The 27,893-nt window shown below is 52.0% G+C and overlaps 1 protein-coding gene across 4 annotated transcripts in view; it reads left to right on the plus strand.

Annotated features, from left to right (window-relative positions):
* LOC138301987 (prestin-like) overlaps positions 1-27,893 on the plus strand; it is a 175,527-nt gene that overhangs the window by 47,809 nt on the left and 99,825 nt on the right. For all 4 annotated transcript variants that reach the window (XM_069242418.1, XM_069242416.1, XM_069242419.1 and 1 more), the window contains 2 exons: positions 9,730-9,836; positions 9,923-9,992. In XM_069242418.1, coding sequence (XP_069098519.1) covers positions 9,772-9,836; positions 9,923-9,992 — 135 coding nt within the window. In that variant the 5' untranslated portion in view covers positions 9,730-9,771. The remainder of the gene's footprint in view (positions 1-9,729; positions 9,837-9,922; positions 9,993-27,893) is intronic.

Consider the following 27,893-nt stretch of genomic DNA (forward strand, 5'->3'; position numbering starts at 1 on the left):
GGACCCCAGGCCTAGGGTAGTGTGTAGGGGGTCGCTGGGAGTGTAAGAAACACTAAGGGTGTCCACGATACCCCACCCCAAGACCCTGAAATGTAGGAGTAACGTTACCCTATTACCCCAGAAAGACAGTAAAGTCGAGATAGGGGATTCTGCAAGGACAACAACTGACTGCAAAGCACTGAAGACAGATTCCTGGACCTGAGGACCTGTAAAGGAAAGGGAGCAAGTCCAAGAGTCACGCAAGTGTCCAGGGGTGGCAGGAGCCCACTAAACCCCGGATGAGGGTGCAAAAGGGCCGCCTCCAGGTGGAAGAAGCCAAAGATTCTGCAACAACGGAAGGTGCCAGGAACTTCTCCTTTGGTCAGAAGATGTCCCACAGCTTGCTGGAGGATGCAGAGTTGTTTCCACGCAGAAAGAAAACAAACAAGCCTTGCTATCTGCAAGAGTTGCGGTTGAAGGTTTTGGGTGCTGCCAGGGCCCAGGAAGGACCAGGAGGTCGCCCCTTGGAGGAGGAGACAGAGGGGGCGCTCAGCAACACAGAGAGCCCACGCAGAAGCAGGCAGCACCCTCAGAAAATCCTGACACAGGAGTTCAGAAGATCTGAGCATGACGGTCCACTCAGCACAACAAAAAGGAGTCCCACTAAGTCGGAGTCCAACTCAGCGAGTTGGGCAATGCAGGACAGAGTGCTGGGTACCTGGGCTAGGCTGTGCACAAAGGAAGTCTTGCAGAAGTACACAGAAGCCCTAGCAGCTGCAGTTCACGCAGTACACTGGATTACTGTCTGGCGTGGGGAGGCAAGGACTTACCGCCACCAAATTTGGACAGATGGGCCACTGGACTGTCGGAGACACTTGGACCAAGCTCCTGTGTTCCAGGGACCATGCTCATCAGGATGAGAGGGGACCCAGAGGACCGGTGATGCAGAAGTTTGGTGCCTGCGTTAGCAGGGTGAAGATTCCGTCGACCCACAGGAGATTTCTTCTTGGCTTCCAGTGCAGGGTGAAGGCAGACAGCCCTCAGAGCATGCACCACCAGGAAACAGTCGAGAAAGCCGGCAGGATGAGACGCTACAATGTTGCTGGTAGTCTTTTTGCTACTTTGTTGCAGTTTTGCAGGCGTCCTGGAGCAGTCAGCAGTCGATCCTTGGCAGAAGTCGAAGAGGGAAGTGCAGAGGAACTCTGGTGAGCTCTTGCATTCATTATCTGGTGAGATACCCACAGGAGAGACCCTAAATAGCCCTCAGAGGAGGATTGGCTACAGAGAAAGGTAAGCACCTATCAGGAGGGGTCTCTGAGGTCACCTGCTGGCACTGGCCACTCAGAGCTGTCCATTGTGCCCTCACACCTCTGCATCCAAGGTGGCAGAGGTCTGGGACACACAGGAGGAGCTCTGGGCACCTCCCCTGGGAGGTGCTGGTCAGGGGAGTGGTCACTCCCCTTTCCTCTCTCCAGTTTCGCACCAGAGCAGTGCTGGGGGGATCCCTGAACCGGTGTAGACTGGCTTATGCAAGGAGGGCACCATCTGTGCCCTTCAAAGCATTTCCAGAGGCCAGGAGAGGCTATTCTTCCCAGGCCCTTCACACCTATTTCCAAAGGGAGAGGGTGTAATACCCTCTCTCAGAGGAATTCCTTTGTTCTGCCTTCCTGGGAATGGGCTGCCCATGCCCCAGTGGGGCAGAAACCTGTCTGAGGGTTGGCAGCAGCAGTAGCTGCAGAGAAAACCCCGGAAAGTTAGTTTGGCAGTACCCGGGCTCTATGCTGGAGACCCGGGGATGCATGGAATTGTCCCCCCAATACTAAAATGGTATTGGGGTGACAATTCCATGATCCTAGACATGTTACATGGCCATATTCAGAGTTACCATTGTAACGCTACATATAGGTATTAACCTATATGTAGTGCACACGTGTAATGGTGTCCCCGCACTCACAAAGTTCGGGGAAATTGCCCTGGACAATGTGGGGGCACCTTGGCTAGTGCCAGGGTGCCCACACACTAAGTAACTTTGAACCTAACCTTCACTAAGTGAGGGTTAGACATATAGGTGACTTATAAGTTACTTAAGTGCAGTGTAAAATGGCTGTGAAATAACGTGGACGTTATTTCACGCAGGCTGCAGTGGCAGTCCTGTGTAAGAATTGTCTGAGCTCCCTATGGGTGGCAAAAGAAATACTGCAGCCCATAGGGTTCTCCTGGAACCCCAATACCCTGGGTACCTTGGTACCATATACTAGGGAATTATAAGGGTGTTCCAGTGTGCCAATCAGAATTGGTAAAATTAGTCACTAGCCTGCAGTGACCATTTTAAAAGCAGAGAGAGCATAAACACTAAGGTTCTGGTTAGCAGAGCCTCAGTGATACAGTTAGGCATCACACAGGGAACACATACAGGGCACACTTTATGAGCACTGGGGTCCTGGCTAGCAGGATCCCAGTGACACATAGGCAAAAACAAACATACATACAGTAAAAATGGGGGTAACATGCCAGGCAAGATGGTACTTTCCTACACCCTTCCCTCACCTGGGTGTCTGAGCCACGAGATTTCCTGGGAACAGGTAGCATGAAAGTCGATGGAGGCAGAGACACACTCCACCCTGCGGCGACTTTGCCTGCCAACTGCTGGTATTGCCAATGCTGGTTGTGATGCCACATGTAGTGTGTGCAGGGTCCAGGACATCTTCTGCAGACTCCGATGACTGCCCACTGGGGATGATGTTGATGTCGGCTGTGGTGGCACTGGCTTGGCACGTCGCGGTGCAGGTGGCGGTGTCTGCGGTGAGGATGCTGCCGGTGGTGCAGGTGTCAGCACCTGTGGAGGGAGACAGCACGACGTCTCCTGCAGCCTCGGATGGCTGCCCACTGGGGATGATGCTGGGGACAGTAGCAGAGGCAGCAGACGTGCAGGTGGCGGTGCAAGTGGTGTTGCGGGTGGCGGTGGTTGCGGCAGTGGCCATCGCCGTACAGGTTGCTGTTCTGTCTTGCAGAAGGGGTGACACCAGTCCCTCACCTGGAGGCTCCGTGCCTTGAGCTATCTTCTCTTTGGCCTTGTGTCCCTTCCCCACCTTGGAAGTCGCTGCTGAGACCTTGGCACTGTCCTCTTTTGTCTTGGAGGAAGCCTTGTTGGGTGGTTGGTGCGGCTTTTCCCTACGGTATGTGGGCCCCTTCTTCACCTTGGCAGGTGGTGGAATAGGGTGATCCTTGGCCTCACTAGGTGGCACTCTGGCAGCCCTGATGGGTGCCACCCTCAATGTTACTGGACTTGCAGGGAACACAGTGCTCGAGGATTTGGTGGCTGAGGTGCTGGGCTGTGATCTGGACATCCTGGCCCTAGGGGAAGGACGGGGGGTGTAGGGAAGAGGTCAATATTAGCTAGGAAAAGTGTTTTAGACACAGTGGGACGGGAAGAGGGAGAGGGTTTGGGACTGGAGGAAGAGGTAGTGGTTGTAGGAGGTGTACGTCTGCTGAGTTTGGGTGAAGGTGCATGAGCTGGAGGCTGTTGTGAGGTGGATGGCTGTTGAGTGGGTGTGTGCCTGCGTTTGTGTAATTTGGGAGGAGGGCTCAGACACACTGGGAGAGGACACAGGGGACATGTGCATGCTAGTGGGGGTGTTGATTGCACGTGAGCGGTGTGTGGTGATGGGCGTGCTGGTGATGGAAGTAGTGACTGAGGATGTAGTGCATGCAGGTGTGAGTGGAGACGAGACTGGGAGGGAGGAGGAGGACGTGGAGGAGGGGACACAGTGGAGGCAGTGGATGTTGGTGTGTCTGCATGGGTATGGTGCTTGTGTGAGTGCCTGTGGGATGTGTTGTGCTTATGTTTGCCTGAGCCACTTTTGTGTGTTGATGAGTGTGCATGCTGGTTTGATGGTGTGCTTGGGATAGGCTGAGATAGAGGGGATTGGGTCTGGGTAGTGGAAGTTTGAGGGGGGAGGATGGACACAGGGACATTGGCTGCCATCAGTGCTGAAGCCAGAGCCTGTCCTCCCCCTGTCGCACAGCAGTCCTCCCAGCTTCCCTGTTATCCTGTGCCTCTGTCCCCTGAACCGTGTGTCCACTGCCACAGACCCCAGGTCCCTGATTGTCTTGGGTTAGTGGGGTTTCTTGGGGTACCTGTAGTGGTGGACACACTGCTGATTGATGTGTCCTGGGGATAGAGGGATGGGCCCACTGGGTGGGTGCTGTGGTGGTGTTTCCTGAGGGGGGAGGTTCAGTGGTGGTTTTTGACTGTGGCAGGGGAACCGACTGTCCAGAGGTCCCTGATGGGCCGGGCTGGTCATCTTGATCCAGGCGTGCAGAGCTGCTGTCGTCACTGTGGGCCTCTTCTGTGGGGGGACTGGATATGTCTGGCACCTCCTGTCCAGTGACGTTGGGTAGGGGTCCTGTTTGGGTGTAAATGCACAGTTATTGTATCTGTGTGTGCCATCTTGTGCAATGGGTGAGTTACCCTCTACTCCTGAGCTTGCAATATTGTCTTGGCCCTTGTGTGATTGGTGATTTTGGGGCCTGGCTGAGTATCTGTACTGGACATGCTTTGGTGATGGGTGTCCATGCATTGGTGTTACATGCAGGGCTTGGTTTTGGGATGTGTGGATTGTGATAGTGGGGTATCTGTGGGGGGTTGGTGTGATGGGTAGGAGTTTGATAGCATGCAGGTACGGTGGGGGGGATGTATTATTAAATATTTGACTTACCAGAGTCCAGTCCTCCTGCTAGTCCTGCGAGGCCCTCAGGATGCATTATCGCCAAGACTTGCTCCTCCCATGTTGATAGTTGTGGGGGAGGGAGTGGTGGTCCACTGTCAGTCCTCTGTACTCCCCTGCCAGTCCTCTGGCTATCGGGTGTCTGGATACCACGGAATGCACCTTCCCCTGTATGTCGTTCCACCTTTTCCTGATGTCATCCCGTGTTCTTGGATGCTGTCCCACTGCGTTGACCCTGTCGACAATTCTCCGCCATAGCTCCATCTTCCTAGCAATGGACGTCTGCTGCACCTGTGATCCGAATAGCTGTGGCTCTACCCGGATGATTTCCTCCACCATGACCCTGAGCTCCTCCTCAGAAAACCTGGGGTGTCTTTTTGGTGCCATAATGTGGTGTGGGTGATGTGTGAGGTGAGGTTTGTTATGCTGTGTGATGTGTTGTGTTGGTGTATGTTCTTTGAGGTGCGTGGATGTTGTATGAGTGATGGTGTTGTGTGCCTGTGGATGCTGGTGTTCTGTTTCCTATTCTCTCTCTCTCTGCTTCTTCCAAAAAAATAGTTTGAAGGGGTTGTGGGTAATGTGGGTGTGTGTTTTATAGTGGTGTGAGTGTGCGGGTGTGGTGTGTGTATGTGTATCAGGTGTTTGTATTTTGAATTGTCCAATGTGATTGTGTTTTGTAAATGTTTGTGTATTTTGAGCGTGGCGGTGTGTACCGCCAATGGATTACTGCGGTTGAATGACCGCCGCGTTGATTCGTGGGTCGTGATAGTGTGGGCATATTTCTGTTGGCGTGACAGTGTGGGTTTTGCTATCGCCAGTTTATCACTGACCTTTGGTGTGGCGGACTTGTGTGGGTGTCTGTATTGTGGCGGATTAAGAGATAGGGTCGTAATACCTGTAGCAGATTTCTGCTGTGGCCACGGTATCTTGACGTCCATCAGCACAGCGGTAAGCGGGATTTACTGCCAGGGTTGTAATGAGGGCCATAGTCCAGGGGTTCCCCAGAGGCTTAACAGAGGCTAACGTAGAAAATACTAATGCTGTCTTTTGTGGAAGTGTGGTTGAGAAGTTAGGCTTATCAGAGGGTAATGCAAAGCATTTGTTGTACACACAGCGGCACAAGGTGGAAACAAGATTTCGGGTCTCCAATGATGCTCTATGAGAGGACTCTGGGGGTCACTCAGAGGCTGCAGGCGAGGTCCAGGGGGTCATCTTGGGCAAACCACAGGCTGGACATGGAAGAGGGCTGCCTGCTGAACGTTGCTGCACCGGAGGTCGGGTTCCCCAAGGCCTGGGGGCTGCAGGTGCAGTGTGTTTTTAGGCTTCTGATTTCTTCGTCTGGAGCTTTGTGGTCAGGGAGGTCTTTGGATTCCCTCTGCAGACGTTGTCATGGAGGAGTGGGGAGGTCAACCCATGGTGGGCACTTGCTTGGAATTGCCTGGGGACCCTCTATAGCTGGTTGGGCTACCTGGACACGGGCTGTGGGCATCCGGTGCAGAGTGGTTAGAACTCCTGCATTCGGAGTGAGGTAGGAGTCCTTAGTTGCTGGTTTCCTCTTGTACAGGACAACTGTCCACTGGAGTTCTTGGTCCTTTTGGGTGCAGGGCAGTTCTCTGGAGCTTGGCAGAGGTCGCTGGTCCCACTGGATGCCTCGCTGTTCTTTTGCAGGTTCTTTGAAGCAGTAGACAGGCCGGTAGGGCTGGGGCCAAATCAGTTGTCTTCCTTTTTCTCTACTGGGGGTTTCATCTATGCATTCCTTCTTCTTCTTGTCAGATCGCCAGGAATCTGGTGATCTGGGTTCAGGGAAGCCCTTTATTACAAGATGTAGGGGCGTTACAGAGGTCAGAGGGCAGAAGCCAATGGCTACTGTCACTGAGGGTGGCTACACCCTTTCTATGCCCACTCCCTTTTGGAAGGGGGGCACAAACCTAACCCTATTTGTCCCAGTCCTCCAAACCAAGATGGATGATTCTGCAGGGAGGGGGTCACTTCAGCTCCGGACACCTTAGGGGTGCTCCCAGCTGAAGTGGTGACCCTTCCTTGTTTTTCCTAAGTTTCCCGCCGAATTCGCCACGAAAAGTGGGGCTTTGTCCAGAGGGCGGGAGTCTCCACCAGCTGGAGTGCCCTGGGGCACTGTAACATGAGGTCTGAGCCTTTGAGGCTCACCGCCAGGTGTTACAGTACCTGCAGGGTGGAGGTGTGAAGCACCTCACCCAGAGCAGGCTTTGTTTCTGGCCTCAGAGAGCACAAAGGCCCTCACCCCATGAGGTCTGAAATTTGTCTGCTAGTGACAGGCTGGCACCGACCAGTCAGTCCTACACTAGAAGATTGAGTAAAATACAAGGGGCATCTCTAAGATGCCCTCTGTGTTTTGTTCGACAGAATCTTCCCCCTGCTACTGCAGGCACCAAACTTCTGCTTCATCGGTCCTCTAGGTCCCCTCTCATCTTGAAGAGTGTGGTCCCTGGGAAACACAGGAGCTGGATCCAAGTGACCCCGACAGTCCAGTGGTCCATCTGTCCAAATTTGGTGGAGGTAAGTCCTTGCCTCCCCACGCCAGACAGTAATCCTGTGTACTGCGTCAACTGCAGCTGCTAGGGCTTCTGTGCACTTTTTCAAGGAATCCTTCGTGCACAGCACAGGCCAGGTCCCCAGCAGTCCATCCTGCATTGCTCAACTACTTGAGTTGACCACCGGCTTCGCAGGACCCTCCTTTGTAGTGTTGAGACGACCACTGTGCCACGTTCTCTTGAACCCGTGTTCAAGTGCTTCTGCGGGTGCTGCCTGCTTCTGCGTGGGCTCTCTGTGTTGTTGAGCGCCCCCTCTGTCTCCTCCTCCAAGGGGCGACCTCCTGGTCCTTCCTGGACCCGGGCAGCACCCATTTTCTTCAACCACGACCTTTGCAGCTAGCAAGGCTTGTTTGCTGTCTTTCTGCGTGGAAACAACTCTGCATCCTCAACACGCCGTAGTACATCTTCTGTGCAAAAGAGAAGTTCCTGGCACCTCCTGTTGTTGCAGAATCTTCAGCTTCTTCCACCCAGAGGCAGTCATTTTGCACCTTCATCCAGGGTTTAGAGGGGTCCTGCACCTCCCGGACACTTTTGTGACTCTTGGACTTGGTCCCCTTCCTTTACAGGTCCTCAGGTCCAGGAATCCGTCTTAAGTGCTTTGCAGTCAGTTGTTGTCTTTGCAGAATCTCCTATCACGACTTTAGTGTGTTTCTGGGGAAGTACGGTAACTTTACTCCTACTTTTCAGGGTCTTGAGGTGGGGTACCTTGGATACCCTTAGTGTTTTCTTACATTCCCAGCGACCCTCTACACACTACACTAGGCCTGGAGTCCCTAAGTGGTTCGCATTCCACTTTCTTAGTATATGGTTTGTGTTGCCCCTAGGTCTATTGCATCCTATTGTATTCTACAGCGTTTGCACTACTTTTCAAACTGTTTACTTACCTGATTTTGTTTTGTGTGTATATTTTGTGTATTTTACTTACCTCCTAAGGGAGTATATCCTCTGAGATATTTTTGCCACATTGTCACTAAAATAAAGTTGTCACTAAAATAAAGTACCTTTATTTTTAGTAACTCTGAGTATTGTGATTCTTATGATATAGTGCTATACGATATAAGTGGTATAGTAGGAGCTTTGCATTTCTCCTAGTTCAGCCTAAGCTGCTCTGCTATAGCTACCTCTGTCAGCCTAAGCTGCTAGAACACTACTAATCTACTAGTAAGGGATAACTGGACCTGGCACAAGGTGTAAGTACCATCAGGTACCCACTATAAGCCAGGCCAGCCTCCTTCATGGGGTATTGGCATTGCAAACCTGGTAGGAGGCAGCAAAGAAGTGCAGTGCTTCAGTCAACCTATGGTAAGCAGCAGGTGGGAGCAAAGTCCTTTATTCAGTATAACAGGTCTTCCAGAGAACGCATGCACGCTGCCTAGGCTTGACCTAAAAAACACCCTCTGAAGTATACATAAATACAGTGGGTGCGTCACTACGGACCTCACCGAATTGAGTCTTTGCAGACGGCCCGTCCACAAATGCCTAAATGAAGCGTGTAGTCTTCTTCTCACCACTAATGTCTAAGTTGAGTGTGTTATTTTATATTAACCAATTTTTTTATCCCACTTTCTCAAACAATGTACGTTGATTCAGTGGGCATTAGAATACTATGACATTTATCTGTAAATGTCACATAGGGGGTCATTCTAACTTTGTCGGGCGGCGGAGGCCGCCCGCCAAAGTAACCCCAACAAAAGACCGCTCCGCGGTCAAAAGGCCGCAGGGGTCATTTCAACTTTCCCGCTGGGCCGGCGGGCGACCGCCAAAAGGGCGCCCGCCGGCCCAGCGGGAAAGACCCTGCAACAATGAAGCCGGCTCCGAATGGAGCCGGCGGAGTTGCAGGGGTGCGACGGGTGCAGTTGCACCTGTCGCGATTTTCATTGTCTGCAAAGCAGACAGTGAAAATCTTAATGGGGCCCTGTTAGGGGGCCCCACAACACCAGTTCCCGCCATCCTGGTTCTGGCGGTGTAAACCGCCAGAAACAGGCTGGCGGGAAGGGGGTCGGAATCCCCATGGCGGCGCTGCAAGCAGCGCCGCCATGGAGGATTCTCTGGGCCAGGGGAAATCCGGCGGGAAACCGCCGGATCCCCTTTTCTGACCGCGCAGAATGGCCCTGGAAGCACCGCCAGCCTGTTGGCGGTGCTTCCGTGGTCGACCGCCAGGGTCAGAATGACCCCCATAATCTTTTGTGTAAGTTTTTGCTGCATATATAATATGACAACATTTCAGAGCTAATGTTGCAGGTAGGAAACACTTCTGTATCCAACATGTGGTCTTATACAGCTAATTTGAACATCTCTCCAGTGTCATTGGCGATTTCTATAACTGCATGTTAATGTAAATAAGAACAAAATGCTGGAGAAGTACTGCTTAAGTACTGATTCAAGTATCATTGTCTTCTGTTTATCTGAGGTGTCAGCAACATTTTAGCTGTATTTTTCTTTTTTCCTTTTAGAGTATCTGGATTGTGACGTTTGTATCCTGTATCCTTTGTGGAATGGCCTTTGGTCTGGCAATTGCATTGCTGTTCTCCATTTTAACAATATGCATAAGGACACACAGGTATTGTGCTTGGGGGACAAAAGTGCATTCACATTAAAAGAAGGTTGACTTTTAAGAAATATTAAGGACTTTTTTTCTTGTTTCAGTACGAAGATTCAGCTTATTGGTCAAATTCCAGAAACAAACATTTATCGGAATTTCTTAGAATATCCAGAGGTATGTTTTTTTCATAACCAACTTTATTGCTTTTATGGATCAAATCTGTTTATTATTTTGAACGTATAAACATACAAAAAAATAAAAACATCATATCACAGGGCCGCGAAAAGAGAAAAATCTCATGCAGTAAGAACTACAGATAACGTCCCTCCAATTAGTCCCGCATCATGCCCGAAAGGACATCACCGCCCGCCCCTCCCTTACAGTCCTGCGAGCATCCAGGCAACGTCCAATATTCTTCAGACTGCAAGATCCCCTCATGGGCCCCGTGTAAACACAAAATAAACACATACCAACAATGCTTCCCATCCAGCCCCTGTGTCATCTTAGCTTCTCTCCACTCCTCTGCTCCTCCCTCTCACTCACCTAATCGTTACCATCTCAGACATCCCTCCCCCTAATGTCTAACTAGAGTTCAAGTTAGCCTCAAGACTCTCAAATAGGCCGGACATGTCAGCTCAGTAAATTCTGCGGATAGGATCCGAAGGAATGGTTTCCATAATTCACTCATTTCTCCCACCAGCTGCTGGGAAGCTAGGGTGAGTTTCTCCATAGCGAGGATAAACCACAGCTTCTGAAGCCAGGAGACATGTGTCGGAAGCCTATCCGTACCCCACAACGCCAGGATCAACTGTAACGCTGCATTAAGTGCCAGAGCCATCTGCCTCCCTTTTAACGATCTCAAGGGGAAGGTAAGGGGATTGGGCAATCCCAACAGGATGTACGATGGGAATCTATAATGCCTGCCCAAAATCGATGGAGCTTGGGGCAGTGCCAAAGTAGATGTAGAAGTGTACCCGTGGCCCCACAGCCCCTCCAACAAAGATCAGACTTAGCCTGATCCCATGCATGTACCCGCGCTGGAGTGTAATACCAATAGGATGCCACTTTGTTTGATGTCTCAGTCCCCGCTGCACTATAGGCTGTGTGGTGAATCCTATAGAATATGTTGTCCCATTTCTCATCTGAGAATTCCCTCTCCATCTCTCTCTCCCATCTCGACTGTCCCTTTGACTTAGGCGGGTGCTTCTCCCCCTGCAGAAGCCGATAAAGTTCTGAGATAACTCTTTTATCGTCCTTTAGCAGCAGCCATTTCTCAAACGGCGTAAGTGGTCTCTCTATTAATGCTCTGTTAGCCGGCTGAAGAGCCCAATGCCGAATCTGTTAGTACATCAGCCTATCTGCCTCCAACAAGCCTTATGCCTCCCGTAGCTGTTCAAAGGACAATACCCCTTGTTCGTCAAAAAGGCTTCCCACCCTCTTACAACCCCTGTCATACCAGCGCCGCAAACCTTCCAGACGAAATCCCGGCTCAAAATCAGGGTTTACGTCTATGGGGGTCATCGGGGACGGAAAGGACGTCAAACCTGACCGGCAAGCCACTGCGTCCCATATGCGTAACGTTGCTCCCGTAATCGGAGAAGAATAAAGGCCACCCGCCCTATGGTGACGTCGGATCCAAGGCTCCTTCCAAATGTGAGAGCCCGCCACCGCCTGGCCCATAAAACACCAATGTTTCTCAGTAAGTGGACGACTCCACTCTAAGAGAAAGCGCAGTTGTGTTGCCTGAAAATATCGCAGAAGACAGGGAACCGCTAGGCCTCCCCCACTCTTAGGGCGATACAAAACCTGCAGCGGAAGACGCGCCGGCCTACCCTCCCACACGAATCTCAGAACCGCCGATTGAAGAGTGGATATCGTCGGGGAGGTGGAGTCAACGGAAGTGCCTGAAACCTATACAGTATACGGGGCAGGATTGTCATCTTCACAGCCGCAACCCTACCCAACAAAGACAATTTGTGTCTCCCCCAAGACTCCAGGTCCCGCTGCACCTCGCGAACTAACTTCGTGTAATTCAAACTCGCCGTCCTGGCAGCTGAAGTCGCTAAATCAACCCCTAAGTAGGAGAGACACGAAGACGACCAAAGAAAGGGGTACTTATCTTTCAAGGTTGCCTCATGATCTGGGCTGACCGACAAACTAAGGACCTGGGACTTCTGCATGTTCACCCAGAATCCAGAGACCTGGCTGAACTCAGTTATGATCTCCATAAGCGCCGGTAGCAAAGTCACAGGCTCCTCAAGGGTGAGGATTACATCATCTGCATACAGGGTAATGAGATGGCGATCCCGCCAAATTGCACTCACGAAACCAAGGGGCTATCCCGCAGCCGCTGCACGAGGGGCTCCATATATAGCGCAAACAAAAGGGGGGATAACAGACACCCTTGTCTAGTCCCCCGCCCAACCTGCAACGGCAGAGAGAGCACTCCATCAACACGAACCGCCGCTTTGGGAGACCGATAGGCGCTCCGGATCCAAGACCGAAACCCAGGGCCCACACCGAAGCGCTCCAGCACCCGAAAGAGGTATGGCCCATGGACCCTATCAAACGCCTTCTCGGCGTCAATAGAAAGGAAAAGCGCTTCCCTTCGCGATCGGCCTAGTTTATCTAACAAATGTAGAAGACGCTTCGTGTTGTCACTATACTGTCGGGTTGGTATAAATCCCGACTGGTCCGGGTCCAAAAGGCCTTGCATATAAAAATGAAGGCGGTGAGCAAGGATCCCAGTGAATAGCTTGGCATCTATGTTCAGGAGTGAAATCGGCCTATAGGAAGCACACTGCTCTGGGTGTTTGCCCGGCTTATAGATAACCGTGATGGTGGTGTCCAACATACTAGGCGTCAGTGCACCCGACGTCCGGAAGAAATTGAAAAGCCTCACCAAGAGCGGGGCAAGTTCTGCACAGAAGGTCTTATAGAATAATGCTGTAAACCCATCTGGGCCAGAAGATTTCCCAACTTTTAGACGGGAAATCGCCGATATAACCTCTTCCAACCTTATTGGTTGTTCCAGCTGAGACGCCTCCTTCTCACCAAGAGGAGTGATAGCAATACCTTCTAAGAAGTAATTTAGGGCCTCGTCGTCTCGCACCTCCGCTGCATATAGCCCCCGATAGAACTCTGCAAAAACCTCTGCAATCTGGTCGCTCGTGCGGGCCTCCCTCCCGGATGGAGATCGAATCAGCTTTATCGATGATGACGCTCGTTGCTCTCCCAGCCGATGTGCCAAGAGCTTTCCGCACCTATTGCTCCCAATATAGTATGTATGCTTAAGCCGCGCCACCGCATACTCCGACCTATCCCAGTCCAGCCTCTTGAACTGCTGGCGCACTCTCTCCAATTTCCGCCAGATTCTAGGCGCACCTGTGGATTTATGAGAACGCTCCAACACAGTCACCCTCCGCTCCAACTCCTCCCTTATCTCTTTCCTTGCTTTATTATCCTTCGCCGACAACGCCATCACCTCATCCCGCACAACTGCCTTCAGGGCCTCCCACACAGTCTCTAAAGCAGTACTGCCATTGTCATTAAAGCTAAGGTAGTCCGTAATTGCGCGCTGAAGCGACTCCACCATTGTCTCACTCTGGAGCAGAGAATCCCTAAATCACCAGCTTGGAGCACCCACACGACCCACCTCCATGGTAACCTCCAGAGTAATCGGAGCATGATCCATCATGGCCCTAGGATCAATCGTGGTCTCCCGAACTCGGGACAGGAACTCCTGTGAGGCCAGAAAAAGATCAAGCCGCGCATAAGTTTTGGTCGCCGCTGAATAAAAGGAGTAGTCCTGAAGCGTGGGATGCAACTTCCTCCACACATCCTCCAACCCACATTCAACCAACCACTGACGTCCCGACTCCGATAACGCCCCTGCCTGGCCAAAGCGTTGACCCGAGCGGTCAAGCTTGTTATCCATCACCAAGTTAAAATCCCCTCCTACCAAGATGGCCCTATCTGGCGAGCTAAGTATCGGGGAAACCGCCTGCCTCAGTATTGCTTCCTGTTGGGCGTTTAGAGCATAAAGTGAAGCCACAGTGAAGGAGAAGGGCCCAAGTGCTTCGTAGTAGCGGATGACCAAAATTGTCTAGGGAACCACTGTGAGCGCATGCAAAATGTGTCTTTGTGCAATAAGTGTGTTTCTTGCAACAGGCAAATATGACTCCCGGATTTCTCCAGACTCGACAATATTGCTAACCGCTTAGTCGGGCTGTTAAGCCCGCAAACATTCAAACTTAGACACTTAACTGTCATATATCACAGAGGAGGGATTGCCCAGAAGGGGAGGAGCCTCTCGGAGGGGCCACATCCCGGGGCAGCACCTCGACCACCCAGTCACCCAGCCCGCCCATTACGACCCTCAATGACCAGACACACTGGGGAGCATACCAACATACAACCATAACGCACAACAGGTGCTCATAAGAAAACAGTCCTCTCCCACACATCCCAAAGAGGAAAAAGTCTCAGCAGGGTCATAAAACCACACAGATCCACCCACCAGGACCGTTAACTCCGCCGCCCAGGCCACGCTCCACAGTCTCAGGCCCACAATGAACAGCCCAGTTCTGTCCGGGCACTCCCTCCGCTTCTCGCCTATGCACTTGTCGCAGCCGCCACACTGTTCACAGCCGATTGGCGCTCCGAAATATGCTCCAGCGCAGTGGGGCATTGCTGCTTCGTCCTCTTCTCCTTACTCCACCAACGCGGACGGCACCCACCGCCCGGGGCCAGCCCCTGATCCGAATCCAGGACGTCTCCCCCAAACCCAGGATCCGGGCTGCCTCCGACACAGACTTCACCTGATGCAGCTGGTTCTCCCAGCGGAAAGCGAGACGGAACGGATGACCCCACGAGTAGGACACAGCATGTGCACGCAAATGCTCCGTAATGGGCTTTAACTCACGCCTCCGTTGCAAGGTCCGAACCGAAAGGTCCTGGTAGAGTTGGAGCTGATGGCCTCTAAATTGAACCTGTGGAAGACTGCGCGCCAGTTGCAATATACTTTCTTTCAACCCAAAATTGTGGACGCATGCCAAAATATCCGGCGGACAGTCCCCAGCTCCGCCAGGCCGGCCCACGCGATGGACTCTGTCCAGGACAATTTCCTGCGACTCCTCCAGGTCAAGGACCGAGCGGAACAGCGCCCCCACAAAGTCTCTAATGTCATCCTTCCCTGCCCCGATCGGCGCCCCTCTAATGCGGATGTTATGTCTGCGTGACCGATTCTCCAAGTCCTCCACTGTCATCTGGAGGAGATCCTGCTGCTCCCGCAAATGCAAAACCTCCTGCTGCAGGTCTGCCAGCTCCTCACCACGGGCTGTTTCACCATCCTCTACCTGTGCTACTTGCTCACCCAAAGATATGAGCTCAACCCGCAGCTCCTTCACCTCCTGAGATATGTTTTTGCAGAGTTCCTGCAGGTCGCTGCGAAGCGTTTTGAACAAGGAGGTGAGAAAGCCCTTTGTGACTGGGGCTGCCTCGTCCTATGCCACTTCTCGTCTTGCCTCAGGAGACCCCGCGGACGGCGGCTCCTCAGGGGCCCCTCCCGGGCACCCCCTAGTCAGCATATCCCTTACCGTCTGGTCCCGTCTGGGCTTGGAGGTCGCCATCACCTCCGCTCGCGTACTGTGAAGGCGTAAGGGACTCAGGCCGGCTTCTGCGCGTCATCGCTGGGGAGTTATTATCCTGGCCTCACTCCCCTACCAGCCGCCGTTGATCCTTCACTGCGGGGCCTCGCGCGAGGCCCCTCCACCCCACGGCTCACTTCCAATTGAAACAGGGCCCCCTCGGGCCGCCCAGGCCAGCAACTGAGGCCCACTGGGCCACCTCCAACTCCTCCACGTCACTGTCCACGGGGGAACTTCTTCGGGGCTCGCCACGCTGGGAAGACAAGGAGGGCACAACCACCTCACAGGGCCCCAAAACCCAACTCAGCCCCGGACTCGTTTCATGGGCTTCTCCTCAACGCCCATGCGCGTCCTCCATTGGAGGCACTGCCTCACCTCCACCTCGCGCCAGCACGCCGCCGGCGCAAGGCCCGCCGCACACCACTCCCTCCTGCAATGAGCGCCAGCCCAAGGCGTACGGCTCCTCTGGTCCCGCAGCGCCGGCCGCGGGCGTCCCCGGCTCTATCGGGGCCCCCGCCGCTCCACCACCACAGGCTCCACAGCGGGACTCCCCGGGCCACAAGATCAGGGGCCGCAAGTCAATTTCAAGGGCCTGGGCAGCGGAGCACGGACCAGTGCTTCAACTCACGCCGCCATCTTGGCCACGCCCCTCCTTTATTGCTTTTAATGAGAAAATGAACACAAAACTTTTTCACAAGGTGGTACCAGTACATTAGACATATTGAGTGTGAGAAAGTAGCCTCTTTCTAGCATGGTTACACCCACTTTTGGCCTGTTTGTCAGTGTGTTTTTATTGTCTCACTGGGATCCTGCTAACCAGGAACCCAGTGCTCATAGTTGTGGCCTACATGTCAGTATATTTTACTGTTTTGTCAGTATGCTTGACTGTGTCACTGGAGTCCAGTGCTTATGCTTTCTCTGATTCTGAACTAAATCTAGGTAGCACCAGTCTACAGAGTCGAACGCCTTTTCAAAGTCTATTAAAAGCAGTGCCAGTGTAGAGGAGATAAGCTGTCGGTGCACCAGGGTGACGTGTAGCCTTCGTAAACAGTGTTGAAGCCACATTGTAGGAAGTTGGCTCTGTATATACTATTTCAAAGTAAGAAATAGTGTGCACATGGTCCAAAGGTTCCCCTTAGAGGTAAGATAGTGACAAAAATAGATAATTCTAATGCTCTATTTCATGGTAGTATGGTCGAGCAGTAAGCTTATCAGAGGGTAGTGTTAAGTATTTGTTGTACACACACAGGCAATAAATGAGGAACACACACACAATGACTTACTTCAGGCCAATAGGTTTTTATATTGAAAAATAACTTTTCTTAGTTTATTTGAAGAACCACAGGTTCAAGATTTACAATTAATACTTTAAATGTAAGGTACTTCACTTAGATACTTTAGGAACTTTGAATAAAAGCAATATCACATGCAGTCTTTGTAAAAATAGCAATAAGCTATTTTCAAAGTGGACACTGTGCAAAAATCAACAGTTTCTGGGGGAGGTAAGTAAAGGTTAGGTTTGAAGGTAAGTTAGATAGGAAGTAATGGAGGGACTCAGGGGTCACTTCAACGATGCAGGCAGGCACAGGGTGGGCTCCTTGGGGCAGCCACCACCTGGGCTAGGCAGAGGGTCGCCTGGGTGTCGCTCCTGCACTGGAGTTCGGTTCCTTCAGGTCCTGGGGGCTGCGGTTGCAGTGTTGGTTCCAGGTGTCGGGTCCCTTGTTACAGGCAGTCGCGGTCAGGGGGAGCATCTGAATTCTCTCTGCAGGCGTCTCTGTGGGGGCTCACGGGGGTTGTCTCTGGTTACTCACTGGCTTGCAGTCGCTGGGGAGTCCTCCCTGAGGTGTTGATTTTCTGCAGGTCGAGGCGGGGGCGTGGGGTGCAGAGTGGGAAGTCTCACGCTTCCGGCGGGAAACGTGAAGTCTTTAAAGTTGCTTCTTTGTTGCAAAGAAGTTGCAGGTTTTTGAAAAGAGCCACTGTTCACGGGAGGTTCTTGGTCCTTGGGTGCAGGGCTGTCCTTTGAGGCTTCAGAGGTCGCTGGTCCCTGTTGGATGCATCGCTGTTGCAGTTTTCTTTGAAGTTGGGAGACAGGCTGTAGGAGGCTGGCCTGGCTTGTAGTGGGTACCAAGGGGTACTTACACTCTGTGCCAGGTCCAGTTATCCCTTATTAGTGTAGAAGAGGTGTTTCTAGCAGCTTAGGCTGATAGAAGGTAGCTATAGCAGAGCAGCTTAGGCTGAACTAGAAGACATGCAAAGCTCCTACTATACCACTGGTGTCATATGCACAATATCATAAGAAAACACAATACACAGATGTACTAAAAATAAAGGTACTTTATTTTTATGACAATATGCCAAAAGTATCTCAGTGAGTACCCTCAGTATGAGGATGCCAAATATACACAAGATATATGTACACAATACCAAAAATATGCAGTAATAGCAAAAGGAAGTAATGCAAGCAATGTAAAATTACAGTAGATTGCAATAAGAGCACATAGCTATAGGGGCAACACAAACCATATACTCCAAAAGTGGAATGCGAACCACAAATGGACCCCAAACCTATGTGAGCTTGTAGAGGGTCGCTGGGACTGTAAGAAAACAGTGGGGTTTAGAAAAATAGCCCACCCCAAAACCCTGAAAAAGAAGGTGTAAAGTGCACCTATATTCCCCAGAGAGCACAGAAGTCGTGATAGGGGGATTCTGCAAGGAAGACCAACACCAGCAATGCAACAACAGTGGATTTCTGGACCTGAGTACCTGTGAAACAAGAGGACCAAGTCCAAGAGTTGCGACAATGTCGAGAGAGGGCAGATGCCCAGGAAATGCCAGCTGAGGGTGCAAAGAAGCTGCCACCGGATGGTAGAAGCTGTGGATTCTGCAAGAACGAAGAGGACTAGGAACTTCCCCTTTGGAGGATGGATGTCCCACTTCGTGAAGAAGCTTGCAGAGGTGTTCCCACGCAGAAAGACCACAAACAAGCCTTGCTAGCTGCAAGGGTCGCAGTTAGGGTTTTGGGATGCTGCTGTGGCCCAGGAGGGGCCAGGATGTCGCCACTTGGATGAGGAGACAGAAGGGGCACCCAGCAAGTCAGGGAGCCCTCACAGAAGCAGGCAGCACCAGCAGAAGTACTGGAACAGGCACTTGGAAGAGGAGTGAACTGGAGTCCATCCGAAGTCAGAAAAGGGAGTCCCACGACGCCGGAGGACAACTCAGAAGGTTGTGCACTGCAGGTTAGAGTGTCGGGGACCCAGGCTTGGCTGTGCACAAAGGAAATCCTGGAATAGTGCACAGGAGCCGGAGCATCTGCAAATCACGCGGTACCCAGCAATGCAGTCTAGCGTGGGGAGGCAAGGACTTACCTCCACCAAACTTGGACTGAAGAGTCACTGGACTGTGGGAGTCACTTGGACAGAGTTGCTGAGTTCCAGGGACCACGCTCGTTGTGCTGAGAGGGGACCCAGAGGACCAGTGATGCAGTCTTTTGATGCCTGCGGTTGCAGGGGGAAGATTCCGTCGACCCACAGAAGATTTCTTCAGAGCTCCTGGTGCAAGAAGGAGGCAGGCTACCCCCAGAGCATGCACCACCAGGAAACGGGCGAGAAACCCGGCAGGATGAAGCGATACAAGGTTGCAGTAGTCGTCTTCGCTACTTTGTTGCGGTTTTGTAGGCGTCCTGAGCAGTCAGCGGTCGATCCTTTGGCAGAAGGTAAAGAGAGAAGTGCAGAGGAACTCTGGTGAGCTCGTGCATTCGGTATCTGAAGAATTCCCCAAAGCAGAGACCCTAAATAGCCAGGAAAGGAGGTTTTGCTACCTAGGAAGGAGGATAGGCTAGTAACACAGGTAAGAGCCTATCGGAAGGAGTCTCCGACGTCACCTGCTGGCCCTGGCCACTCAGAGCAGTCCAGTGTGCCAGCACACCTCTGAATCCAAGATGGCAGAGGTCTGGGGCACGCTGGAGGAGCTCTGGGCACTTCCCCTGGGAGGTGCAGGTCAGGGGAGTGGTCACTCCCCTTTCCTTTGTCCAGTTTCGCGCCAGAGTAGGGCTGGGGGATCCCTGAACCGGTGTAGACTGTCTTATGCTGAGATGGGCACCATCTGTGCCCATCAAAGCATTTCCAGAGGCTGGGGGAGGCTACTCCTCCCCAGCCCTGACACCTGTTTCCAAAGGGAGAGGGTGTAACACCATCTCTGTGAGGATGTCATTTGTTCTGCCTTCCTGGGCCAAGCCTGGCTGGACCCCAGGAGGGCAGAAACCTGTCTGAGGGGTTGGCAGCAGCAGCAGCTGCAGTGAAACCCCGGGAAAGGCAGTTTGGCAGTACCCGGGTTCTGTGCTAGAGACCCGGGGGATCATGGAATTGTCCCCCCAATACCAGAAGCCATGATCCTAGACATATTCCATGGCCATGTTCGGAGTTACCATTGTGACGCTGTACATAGGTAGACACGTATGTACAGTGCACGCGTGCAATGGTGTCCTCGCACTCACAAAGTCCAGGGAATTTGCCCTGAACGATGTGGGGGCACCTTGGCTAGTGCCATGGTGCCCACACACTAAGTAACTTTGCACCCAACCTTCACCAGGTGAAGGTTAGACATATAGGTGACTTATAAGTTACTTAAGTGCAGTGGTAAATGGCTGTGAAATAACGTGGACGTTATTTCACTCAGGCTGCTCTGGCAGGCCTGTGTAAGAATTGTCAGATCTCCCTATGGGTGGCAAAAGAAATGCTGCAGCCCATAGGGATCTCCTGGAACCCTAATACCCAGGATACCTCAGTACCATATACTAGGGAAATATAAGGGTGTTCCAGTATGCCAATGTGAATTGGTGAAATTGGTCACTAGCCTGTTAGTGACAATTTAGAAAGCAGAGAGAGCATAACCACTGAGGTTCTGGTTAGCAGAGCCTCAGTGAGACAGTTAGTCATCACACAGGGAACTCATACAGGGCACACTTATGAGCACTGGGGCCCTGGCTGGCAGGGTCCCAGTGACACATACACTAAAACAACATATATACAGTGAAATATGGGGGTAACATGCCAGGCAAGATGGTACTTTCCTACACAGGCCAGTAGGGCTGGGGCCAAGGCAGTTGTTGTCTCCGTCTTCTCTGCAGCGCTTCAGGTCAGCAATTCTTCTTCTTGTTAAGGTTGCAGGAATCTAGTTTCCTGGGTTGTGGGGTGCCCCTAAATACTGAATTTAGGTGTGTGTTTAGGTCTGGGAGGGCAGTAGCCAATGGCTACCGTCCTTGAGGGTGGCTACACCCTCTTTGTGCCTCCCCCCTGTGGGGAGGGGGGCACATCCCTAATCCTATTGGGGGAATCCTCCAAACTCAAGATGGAGGATTTCTCAAGGCAGGGGTCACCTCAGCTCAGGACAGCTTAGGGGCTGTCCTGAATGGTGGGTGACTCCTCCTTGTTTTTCTCATTATCTTCTCCAGCCTTGCCGCCAAAAGTGGAGGCAGTGGCCGGAGGGGCGGGCATCTCCACTAGCTGGGATGCCCTGGGGCATTGTAACAAAAGGGGTGAGCCTTCGAGGCTCACTGCCAGGTGTTACAGTTCCTGCAGGGGGAGGTGAGAAGCACCTCCACCCAGTACAGGCTTTGTTCCTGGCCACAGAGTGACAAAGGCACTCTCCCCATGTGGCCAGCAACATGTCTGGTGTGTGGCAGGCTGGCAGAAACTGGTCAGCCTACACTGGGGTATGTTTTCAGGGGGCATCTCTAAGATGCCCTCTGGGTGTATTTTACAATAAATTGTACACTGGCATTTATTGTGCTGAGAAGTTTGATACCAAACTTCCCAGTTTTTAGTGTAGCCATTATGGTACTGAGAAGTTCGTGTTTGACAGACGCCCAGACCATATACACTTATGGCTACCCTGAACTTACAATGTCTAAGGTTTTGCTTAGACACTGTAGGGGCATAGTGCTCATGCACATATGCCCTCACCTGTGGTATCGTGCACTGTGCCTTAGGGCTTAGAGGGGTGACTTACGTATGCCACAGGCAGTGTGAGGTTAGCATGGCACTCTGAGGGGAGTGCCATGTCGACTTAGTCATTTTCTCCCCACCAGCACACACAAGCTATGAAGCAGTGTGCATGTGCTGAGTGAGGGGTCCCCAGGGTGGCATAAGACATGCAGCAGCCCTTAGAGACCTTCCCTGGCATCAGGGCCCTTGGCACCAGGGGTACCAGTTACCAGGGACTTACCTGGGTGCCAGGGTTGTGCCAATTGTGGAGACAAAAGTACAATTTGGGGAAAGAACACTGGTGCTGGGGCCTGGTTAGTAGGGTCCCAGCACACTTGCAAATCATAACTTACCATCAGCAAAGGCAAAAAGTCAGGGGGTAACCATGCCAAGGAGGCATTTCCTTACACACATTGATCAGGATTAACCAACAGGCATAGGACTGTCTTCAGATAGGTAGCTAGGATTGTAGCATATATTTGTATCTCACATTTTATTAAGAAAATGGCCTGGTAGGCAGTGCATGATGTGGGAGGGGGCTGGGATTTGGGGAGTATTACTATTGTGGCCTGATCTAGTTCCTGAGGCAAAGAGCCCTTCTGCAGTGCCTCATTGTAGAGATCATGGAGGCGAGGTATCGATATCTCTCTGAATTTAGAGTCTGCAGGATAGCCATCCGGGCCCGAGATCTTATCGGGTTTCAGAGCCGTGATAGCCTCACCGATTTCCTCAAATGAGATAGACTCATCCAAAGTACGACTGATCATAGTTGGGAGGCAGAGAAGGGAAATTCCCTCTAAGAGTGGGGCATCCCGCTCAACGGTTGTTCTAGGAACAGCCGTATATAAGGCGGCATAGTTTTGGGCGAAGGTGGAGGCAGTACCCCCCCAGAGTATTTTGAATTGCCTTGGTTGCATCCTTCACTTCAGGGACCCCCATGCGGTCTATGAGCCAGCTGGTACAATAGTTTGCTATTTTTATCTCCCCAGCTGTATATGTGCACCTAGGAGGAACGCCACAGCAGCTTTGCGTCTTCAAGGAAGAGAGTCCTGAGTTCCTCTCTTACTAGTTCTTGGGCCCGCCCATGGTACTCCCCCTCCTTCACGGCTTAACTCTCATTCTAGCAGCAGCGCTTGGGCTTTTAGCCATGTTATGTGTGTTTGTTTCTCCTTTTCTGTACAGGATAGCTTTAGCGTGCCCCCGGATAGCTGCACCGCCCATAGTGTTATATTGGATTGGACACTGCCTTCATTTTCCCAGAAATAGTGTTCTATTTCTACATGGAGTGTGGCAGAGTAGGCCGCATCCTGTAGAACCCAGGCATTGAGGTGCCAAATTGGTCTCTGAGTGGCGTCCAGAAAGCCAGTAGTGAGGAGCAGTGGTGCATCGTCAGAAATGCCCTGCACAAGTATCTGTACTTGGGTAAGCGAAGGGAGGTCAGTGGCCAACATAAGGAACATATCTATACGTGCATGGGTATGGGGGGCTGCTGAGGTGTGAGTGCATTGCTGGGAGCGAGGATGCCAAGTGCTCCACACATCGTATAACCCCAGATTCAGTAGCCATTTGTTAAGGAGCGTGGACTGTCTCTGCTGGGTTTGGGAAGGGGGACCTGTAGTATCTAGATTTAAGTAAAGGACGGCATTCATATTGTCCCATAGGATGGTGGATCCCATGGGCATCTGGAGGATTATATCGGTTAGTGTTGTGAGGAATGCTTTGAATGCTGTGGAGGGGTGTATATACTAAGAAATTTAATAGGGTGCCCTTCCATAATGCCCGCCAGGGAAATAAACCTCCCTTGACGATCAAGCCACGTCCAGTGCACCACCATCGGGTAGCTGCGGTGTAGGTGCTCCCGCAAATGCAAAACCTCCTGCTGCAGGTCTGCCAGCTCCTCACCACGGGCTGTTTCACCATCCTCTACCTGTGCTACTTGCTCACCCAAAGATATGAGCTCAACCTGCAGCTCCTTCACCTCCTGAGATATGTTTTTGCAGAGTTCCTGCAGGTCGCTGCGAAGCGTTTTGAACAAGGAGGTGAGAAAGCCCTTCGTGACTGGGGCTGCCTCGTCCTATGCCACTTCTCGTCTTGCCTCAGGAGACCCCGCGGACGGCGGCTCCTCAGGGGCCCCTCCCGGGCACCCCCTAGTCAGCATATCCCTTACCGTCTGGTCCCGTCTGGGCTTGGAGGTCGCCATCACCTCCGCTCGTGTACTGTGAAGGCGTAAGGGACTCAGGCCGGCTTCTGCGCGTCATCGCTGGGGAGTTATTCTCCTGGCCTCACTCCCCTACCAGCCGCCGTTGATCCTTCACTGCGGGGCCTCGCGCGAGGCCCCTCCACCCCACGGCTCACTTCCAATTGAAACAGGGCCCCCTCGGGCCGCCCAGGCCAGCAACTGAGGCCCACTGGGCCACCTCCAACTCCTCCACGTCAGCTGTTCTGCCTGATGATCCCAGCGGCCACTACCTTCTGGCAGAGTTATTCAGATTATCAATGATTGACTTAGTGTCTCCCCCGCGGGTGGGAGGGTCTAGGCTGGCTGGACCGGACCACTAGAAGCGGCAACAGGAGGCTGCGCTGGCGAGCCAGGAGAGCCGGGGCTGGACGATCTTGACAGATGTGAAGTTTTCCACCTCCTTTGGCGGGATCCAGCGCGGGAGAGTCTAGACTGACCACCCTCTCTCTCGGCCATCCCAGGGCTGGCCAGGAGAATCTGCCGCTCCGGGATGTGGTTAGAGCAGCCACTCCTCCGTCGCCCACTCCCATGCTGCTTCAGTCAAATCAAAGGAGTGGGCCTTCATGGCATGTAAAACCTTAAGATGGGCAGGGAAGGGTAGCATGTATTGCCTGTGTAAGGCTTTCAATTTCTGCTTCACTCGATCGTAAGAGCACCTCTTGTTCTGAACATCCCGGGAGTAGTCCGGAAAAATTAGGATCTTAGAATTTTGGAAGTGCGGAAAATTGAGGAAGCGGGCTATCAGGGGCATGGGAGAGGCACCTTGGGGGGGGTGGTTTGCTGTAAGGGCTCAATGGGCTTGCTCCACAGTGAACCATGAGGACGGTTTAGGGGCTGGGCATCCATGTCTTGAACCAAGACTTGAGGAAATCACCAGTTGGAGAGCCCTCCACTCCTTCCGGAAAGCCAATGAAGCTCAGACTATTTTGTCTCGATCAGTTTTCGACATCCTCTGCCCGGTGTTGCAGCTCTTGGGTGTGGGTGAGTAAGCGATTCACTTTAGTCTTTAGTTCTGGAACTTCGTCTTCCACTGTGGAAACACATACTTCCGCTTCACTGATATATGCTTTTGCATTTTTAAGGTCTTGTCGCAACAAAGCCATATCAATTCTCACCTCCCCAGTCTTATGTTCAACTTCTGTCTGTGAAGACTGGGTAGCCTGTAGGATCTTAGTGGTGTCTCCTGTGGTAAAGGGCACACCTGCCATGCCCCCTCCGCCCTGAGCTCTGGCTCGGGCAATATATTTGTCTATGTGGGTCAGAGACATCGATGGCTTTGCTCGTTTCTCCTTCCCCATAGTCAGGACTGCAGGAGTGCTAAAGCACTCCACCCCAGAGACCACCAATCAACAGGATTGAGGAGGACTGGGGAGATGTGGAGTCCCCAGGAGCGTATCTGCTGTCACTACTGCACACCGCCCCCACTCTCCACCCAACCCCAGCAGTCACAGTACCTCCACAGGGGCACCCCAGGCTCCGGAGAGGGGCAGGGCAGAGGACCCTTGGTGGGATTCAATAATGTAGTGCCTCCGGGTACTCTTGAGCACTCCCACGGTACATCACTGGACCTCTCACTCCCTGGCGATTTCTGCATCCGGACACTCAGCCTCCGTATGGTGGGTGGGGTTCCTCACCGTTTGGGCCCCAGGCAAGCAGGAAGGCGCAGCCAGTGTAGGACCACACTTTCTAGCCTCGGGCCTAGAGCACTTCTGGGGTGCTTGACCACCCCACTGGGTCTGCAGTTCTCGTCCCTTTCGGCAGTGGGAACACAAACATTCCCCACAGGGCCACTATGAGTCTTCACCCCTACCCCAAACTGTTGAGTCGTAAAAAGGGAGGGAGGGGGCGGCCAATAATTAATTAGTCAATGTTGATGTGTGAGGCTTAGCCCGTCCCCACAAGCGGTGTAGCCCAGCCACCCAACGCATCAGGACGATCACTGGTAGCCCGGGTGTCTGCAACCCGGTCCGTGACCTCTCCCTATGCAGGAGCGCCCAAGGCAGGGCCGCCTGCAGGGTCAGTGCGCCTCATGGCAGTGGGAGAAGCTCCTCCCCCACTGCTGCCGCAGTCCAGCAGGCCGTACCAGAGTGCTAAGCTCGGCCCTTCTCCACTCAGCCCCAGGTGGAGCACGCCCGGCTCCCTTCTCCGCTACGCGGGTCCCCTCCCCGCTCCTCACCTTGGGAGGATCAGCCAGCAACAAGGGCCCGGAGAGGCCTCAAGACCGGTCCCAGGGGCTTCGGACAAGAGCGATTGCCAGCACACAGGCGGGCCTCCGAGCAGGCCGTGATCAGGCCGTCATGGACACACCCTCGCCGCAGGGACTGGATCCCTTCGAATACAGCAAGGGGGGGGGGTACATCACCAGCAGGTCACCGTTTTGGGGTCAGCAGGCACAGGAGACAGCATAGCGTGCAACGGATGACAGAGGGGTCCGGAGCACTCCTAGAGTGCCACCGCCATCTTGGCACCCCAAGCCACGCCCCCATCCAGAGGTATGTTATGATGAACTATTGTAGCATTTCGCTTATTTTTCTTTATCCACTTTCCTCTATATTCTTTTCATTTGCTGCCATGAACCTTTATTTTGCTTACATAAGTCAAGTGATATTCGGGCAGGTCAGGCAGGAGACTTTTGTGCTCAAAATGTCTCCCTCGTGCAAATTTACTTTTTACCACACATTATTTGATACCCTAGCTAGTTACCATGAGCAAAGATTTCCTCAAAATGTGAGGCTGCTAAATGGCATAAAAATATGGAAGGCTTTGCCTGAGTAATACAAATTTCACCTGGACCTACATGACACCATTCTGAAAACTTAGAATTTCTACCAAAAAACACTTCCGCTTCATAAATGTAGAAAACACATCACTGGGCTTCACCCGAAATAGCTTTTATTTACATACTTAAACAAGCATTTCTAATGCAATTGGTCTCGCATTTGCTTGAGTTAGAGCCATTGGTCTTGTAAATTCATAGCTAAACTTTTCTAGCCACATAAATTGGTCAACCCTGCCTCATAATTTGGTCTTTTTCTGCCACATAATTGCAGTGGCTCTGCATATAACGAAAGCACTTCCATATACCTTCTTCCTGTATCTGCAGCAAAAAATGAAAATGTTGCCATTAAGCATCCTAATTTAACTCTGCCATGCTACTTTGAAAAAGCTCCCTCAGAATGATTCCAGCATTCATTTCTAAACATGAAGCGAACAATTCTTTTGTTTATTTCATATCAAACGCTAAAGCAGCAGCCAGGTTCCAGTAAGATGATTAAAGAAGGAGGAAAAAACATCAAAAGAAAAAAAATTGTTTCAGAGCAGGCAGTGGGTTGCCAGTGGAAAGACTATCTTGACAGTTGGGTGCATGTTCTTTGGGAAGCCCCTCAACCGAGGTGTCAAAATCTGAAGCGATATTGCAGGCAGCAGCTTGTAGCTGCCTGGAATGCGGACTTTAGCAGGCCTGTCATGGAGTTTACTTAACACTCATTTGTCCCAGTCTGTTTCAGAGCAGAAATGCAGGCCGTTAAGACATACTCGGGCTCTAACAGCGGTTTGCAAAGAGATAAAGATTGTACTTAGGAGCTTTCTATTTTAGTCAGCGCACAAACTTGCATACCAGGTCCTATTTGACCTAGAAAGACACACAAAGGCCTGTTTTTTATTCACAAATTTGGTTTAATTTCAAATAGATATATTTTCCACAAACTGTGGTGTCTTTAGGATCACATGTTCAGAATCACATGAATTTATATCAGTCGCTATATCTAGTAATACACCAAATTTTGTGTCTTTTGCTTGATGCGTCTAATTTAAAAGGGCGACCCGGAGTATGTGTGCAGTTTTGTGCAAGCATCTGTGGTGGTCACGTGACATAGGACCCTCACGTGTGCGAAGTTCTGGTTCCCTACCGTTAAACAATAACAGGTTTGAACAAGTCATTAAATGAAAAATGGAGGTGGTAAACATAAAACGCGGCATGCCCTGCTGTCACAGTGAAAGGAACTGGAAAGCCTCATGCGCTCCACGGAGATGTGGTAGAACAGGGAGAAGGTGTGGCACAATGACTAGAGCTGCCGACTTTAGAACTAAGAACCCAGAGTCGAGTCACGGCATCGGCTCAACATCATTTAATGGCAGGCCTACAAAAAATGAATATGTCCTTCTGTAATGCGGCTGGTACTTATTACCTTCAGGTGAAGTTTGGACT

This window comes from Pleurodeles waltl, chromosome 6, assembly GCF_031143425.1.
Source record: "Pleurodeles waltl isolate 20211129_DDA chromosome 6, aPleWal1.hap1.20221129, whole genome shotgun sequence".
NCBI lineage: Eukaryota > Metazoa > Chordata > Amphibia > Caudata > Salamandridae > Pleurodeles > Pleurodeles waltl.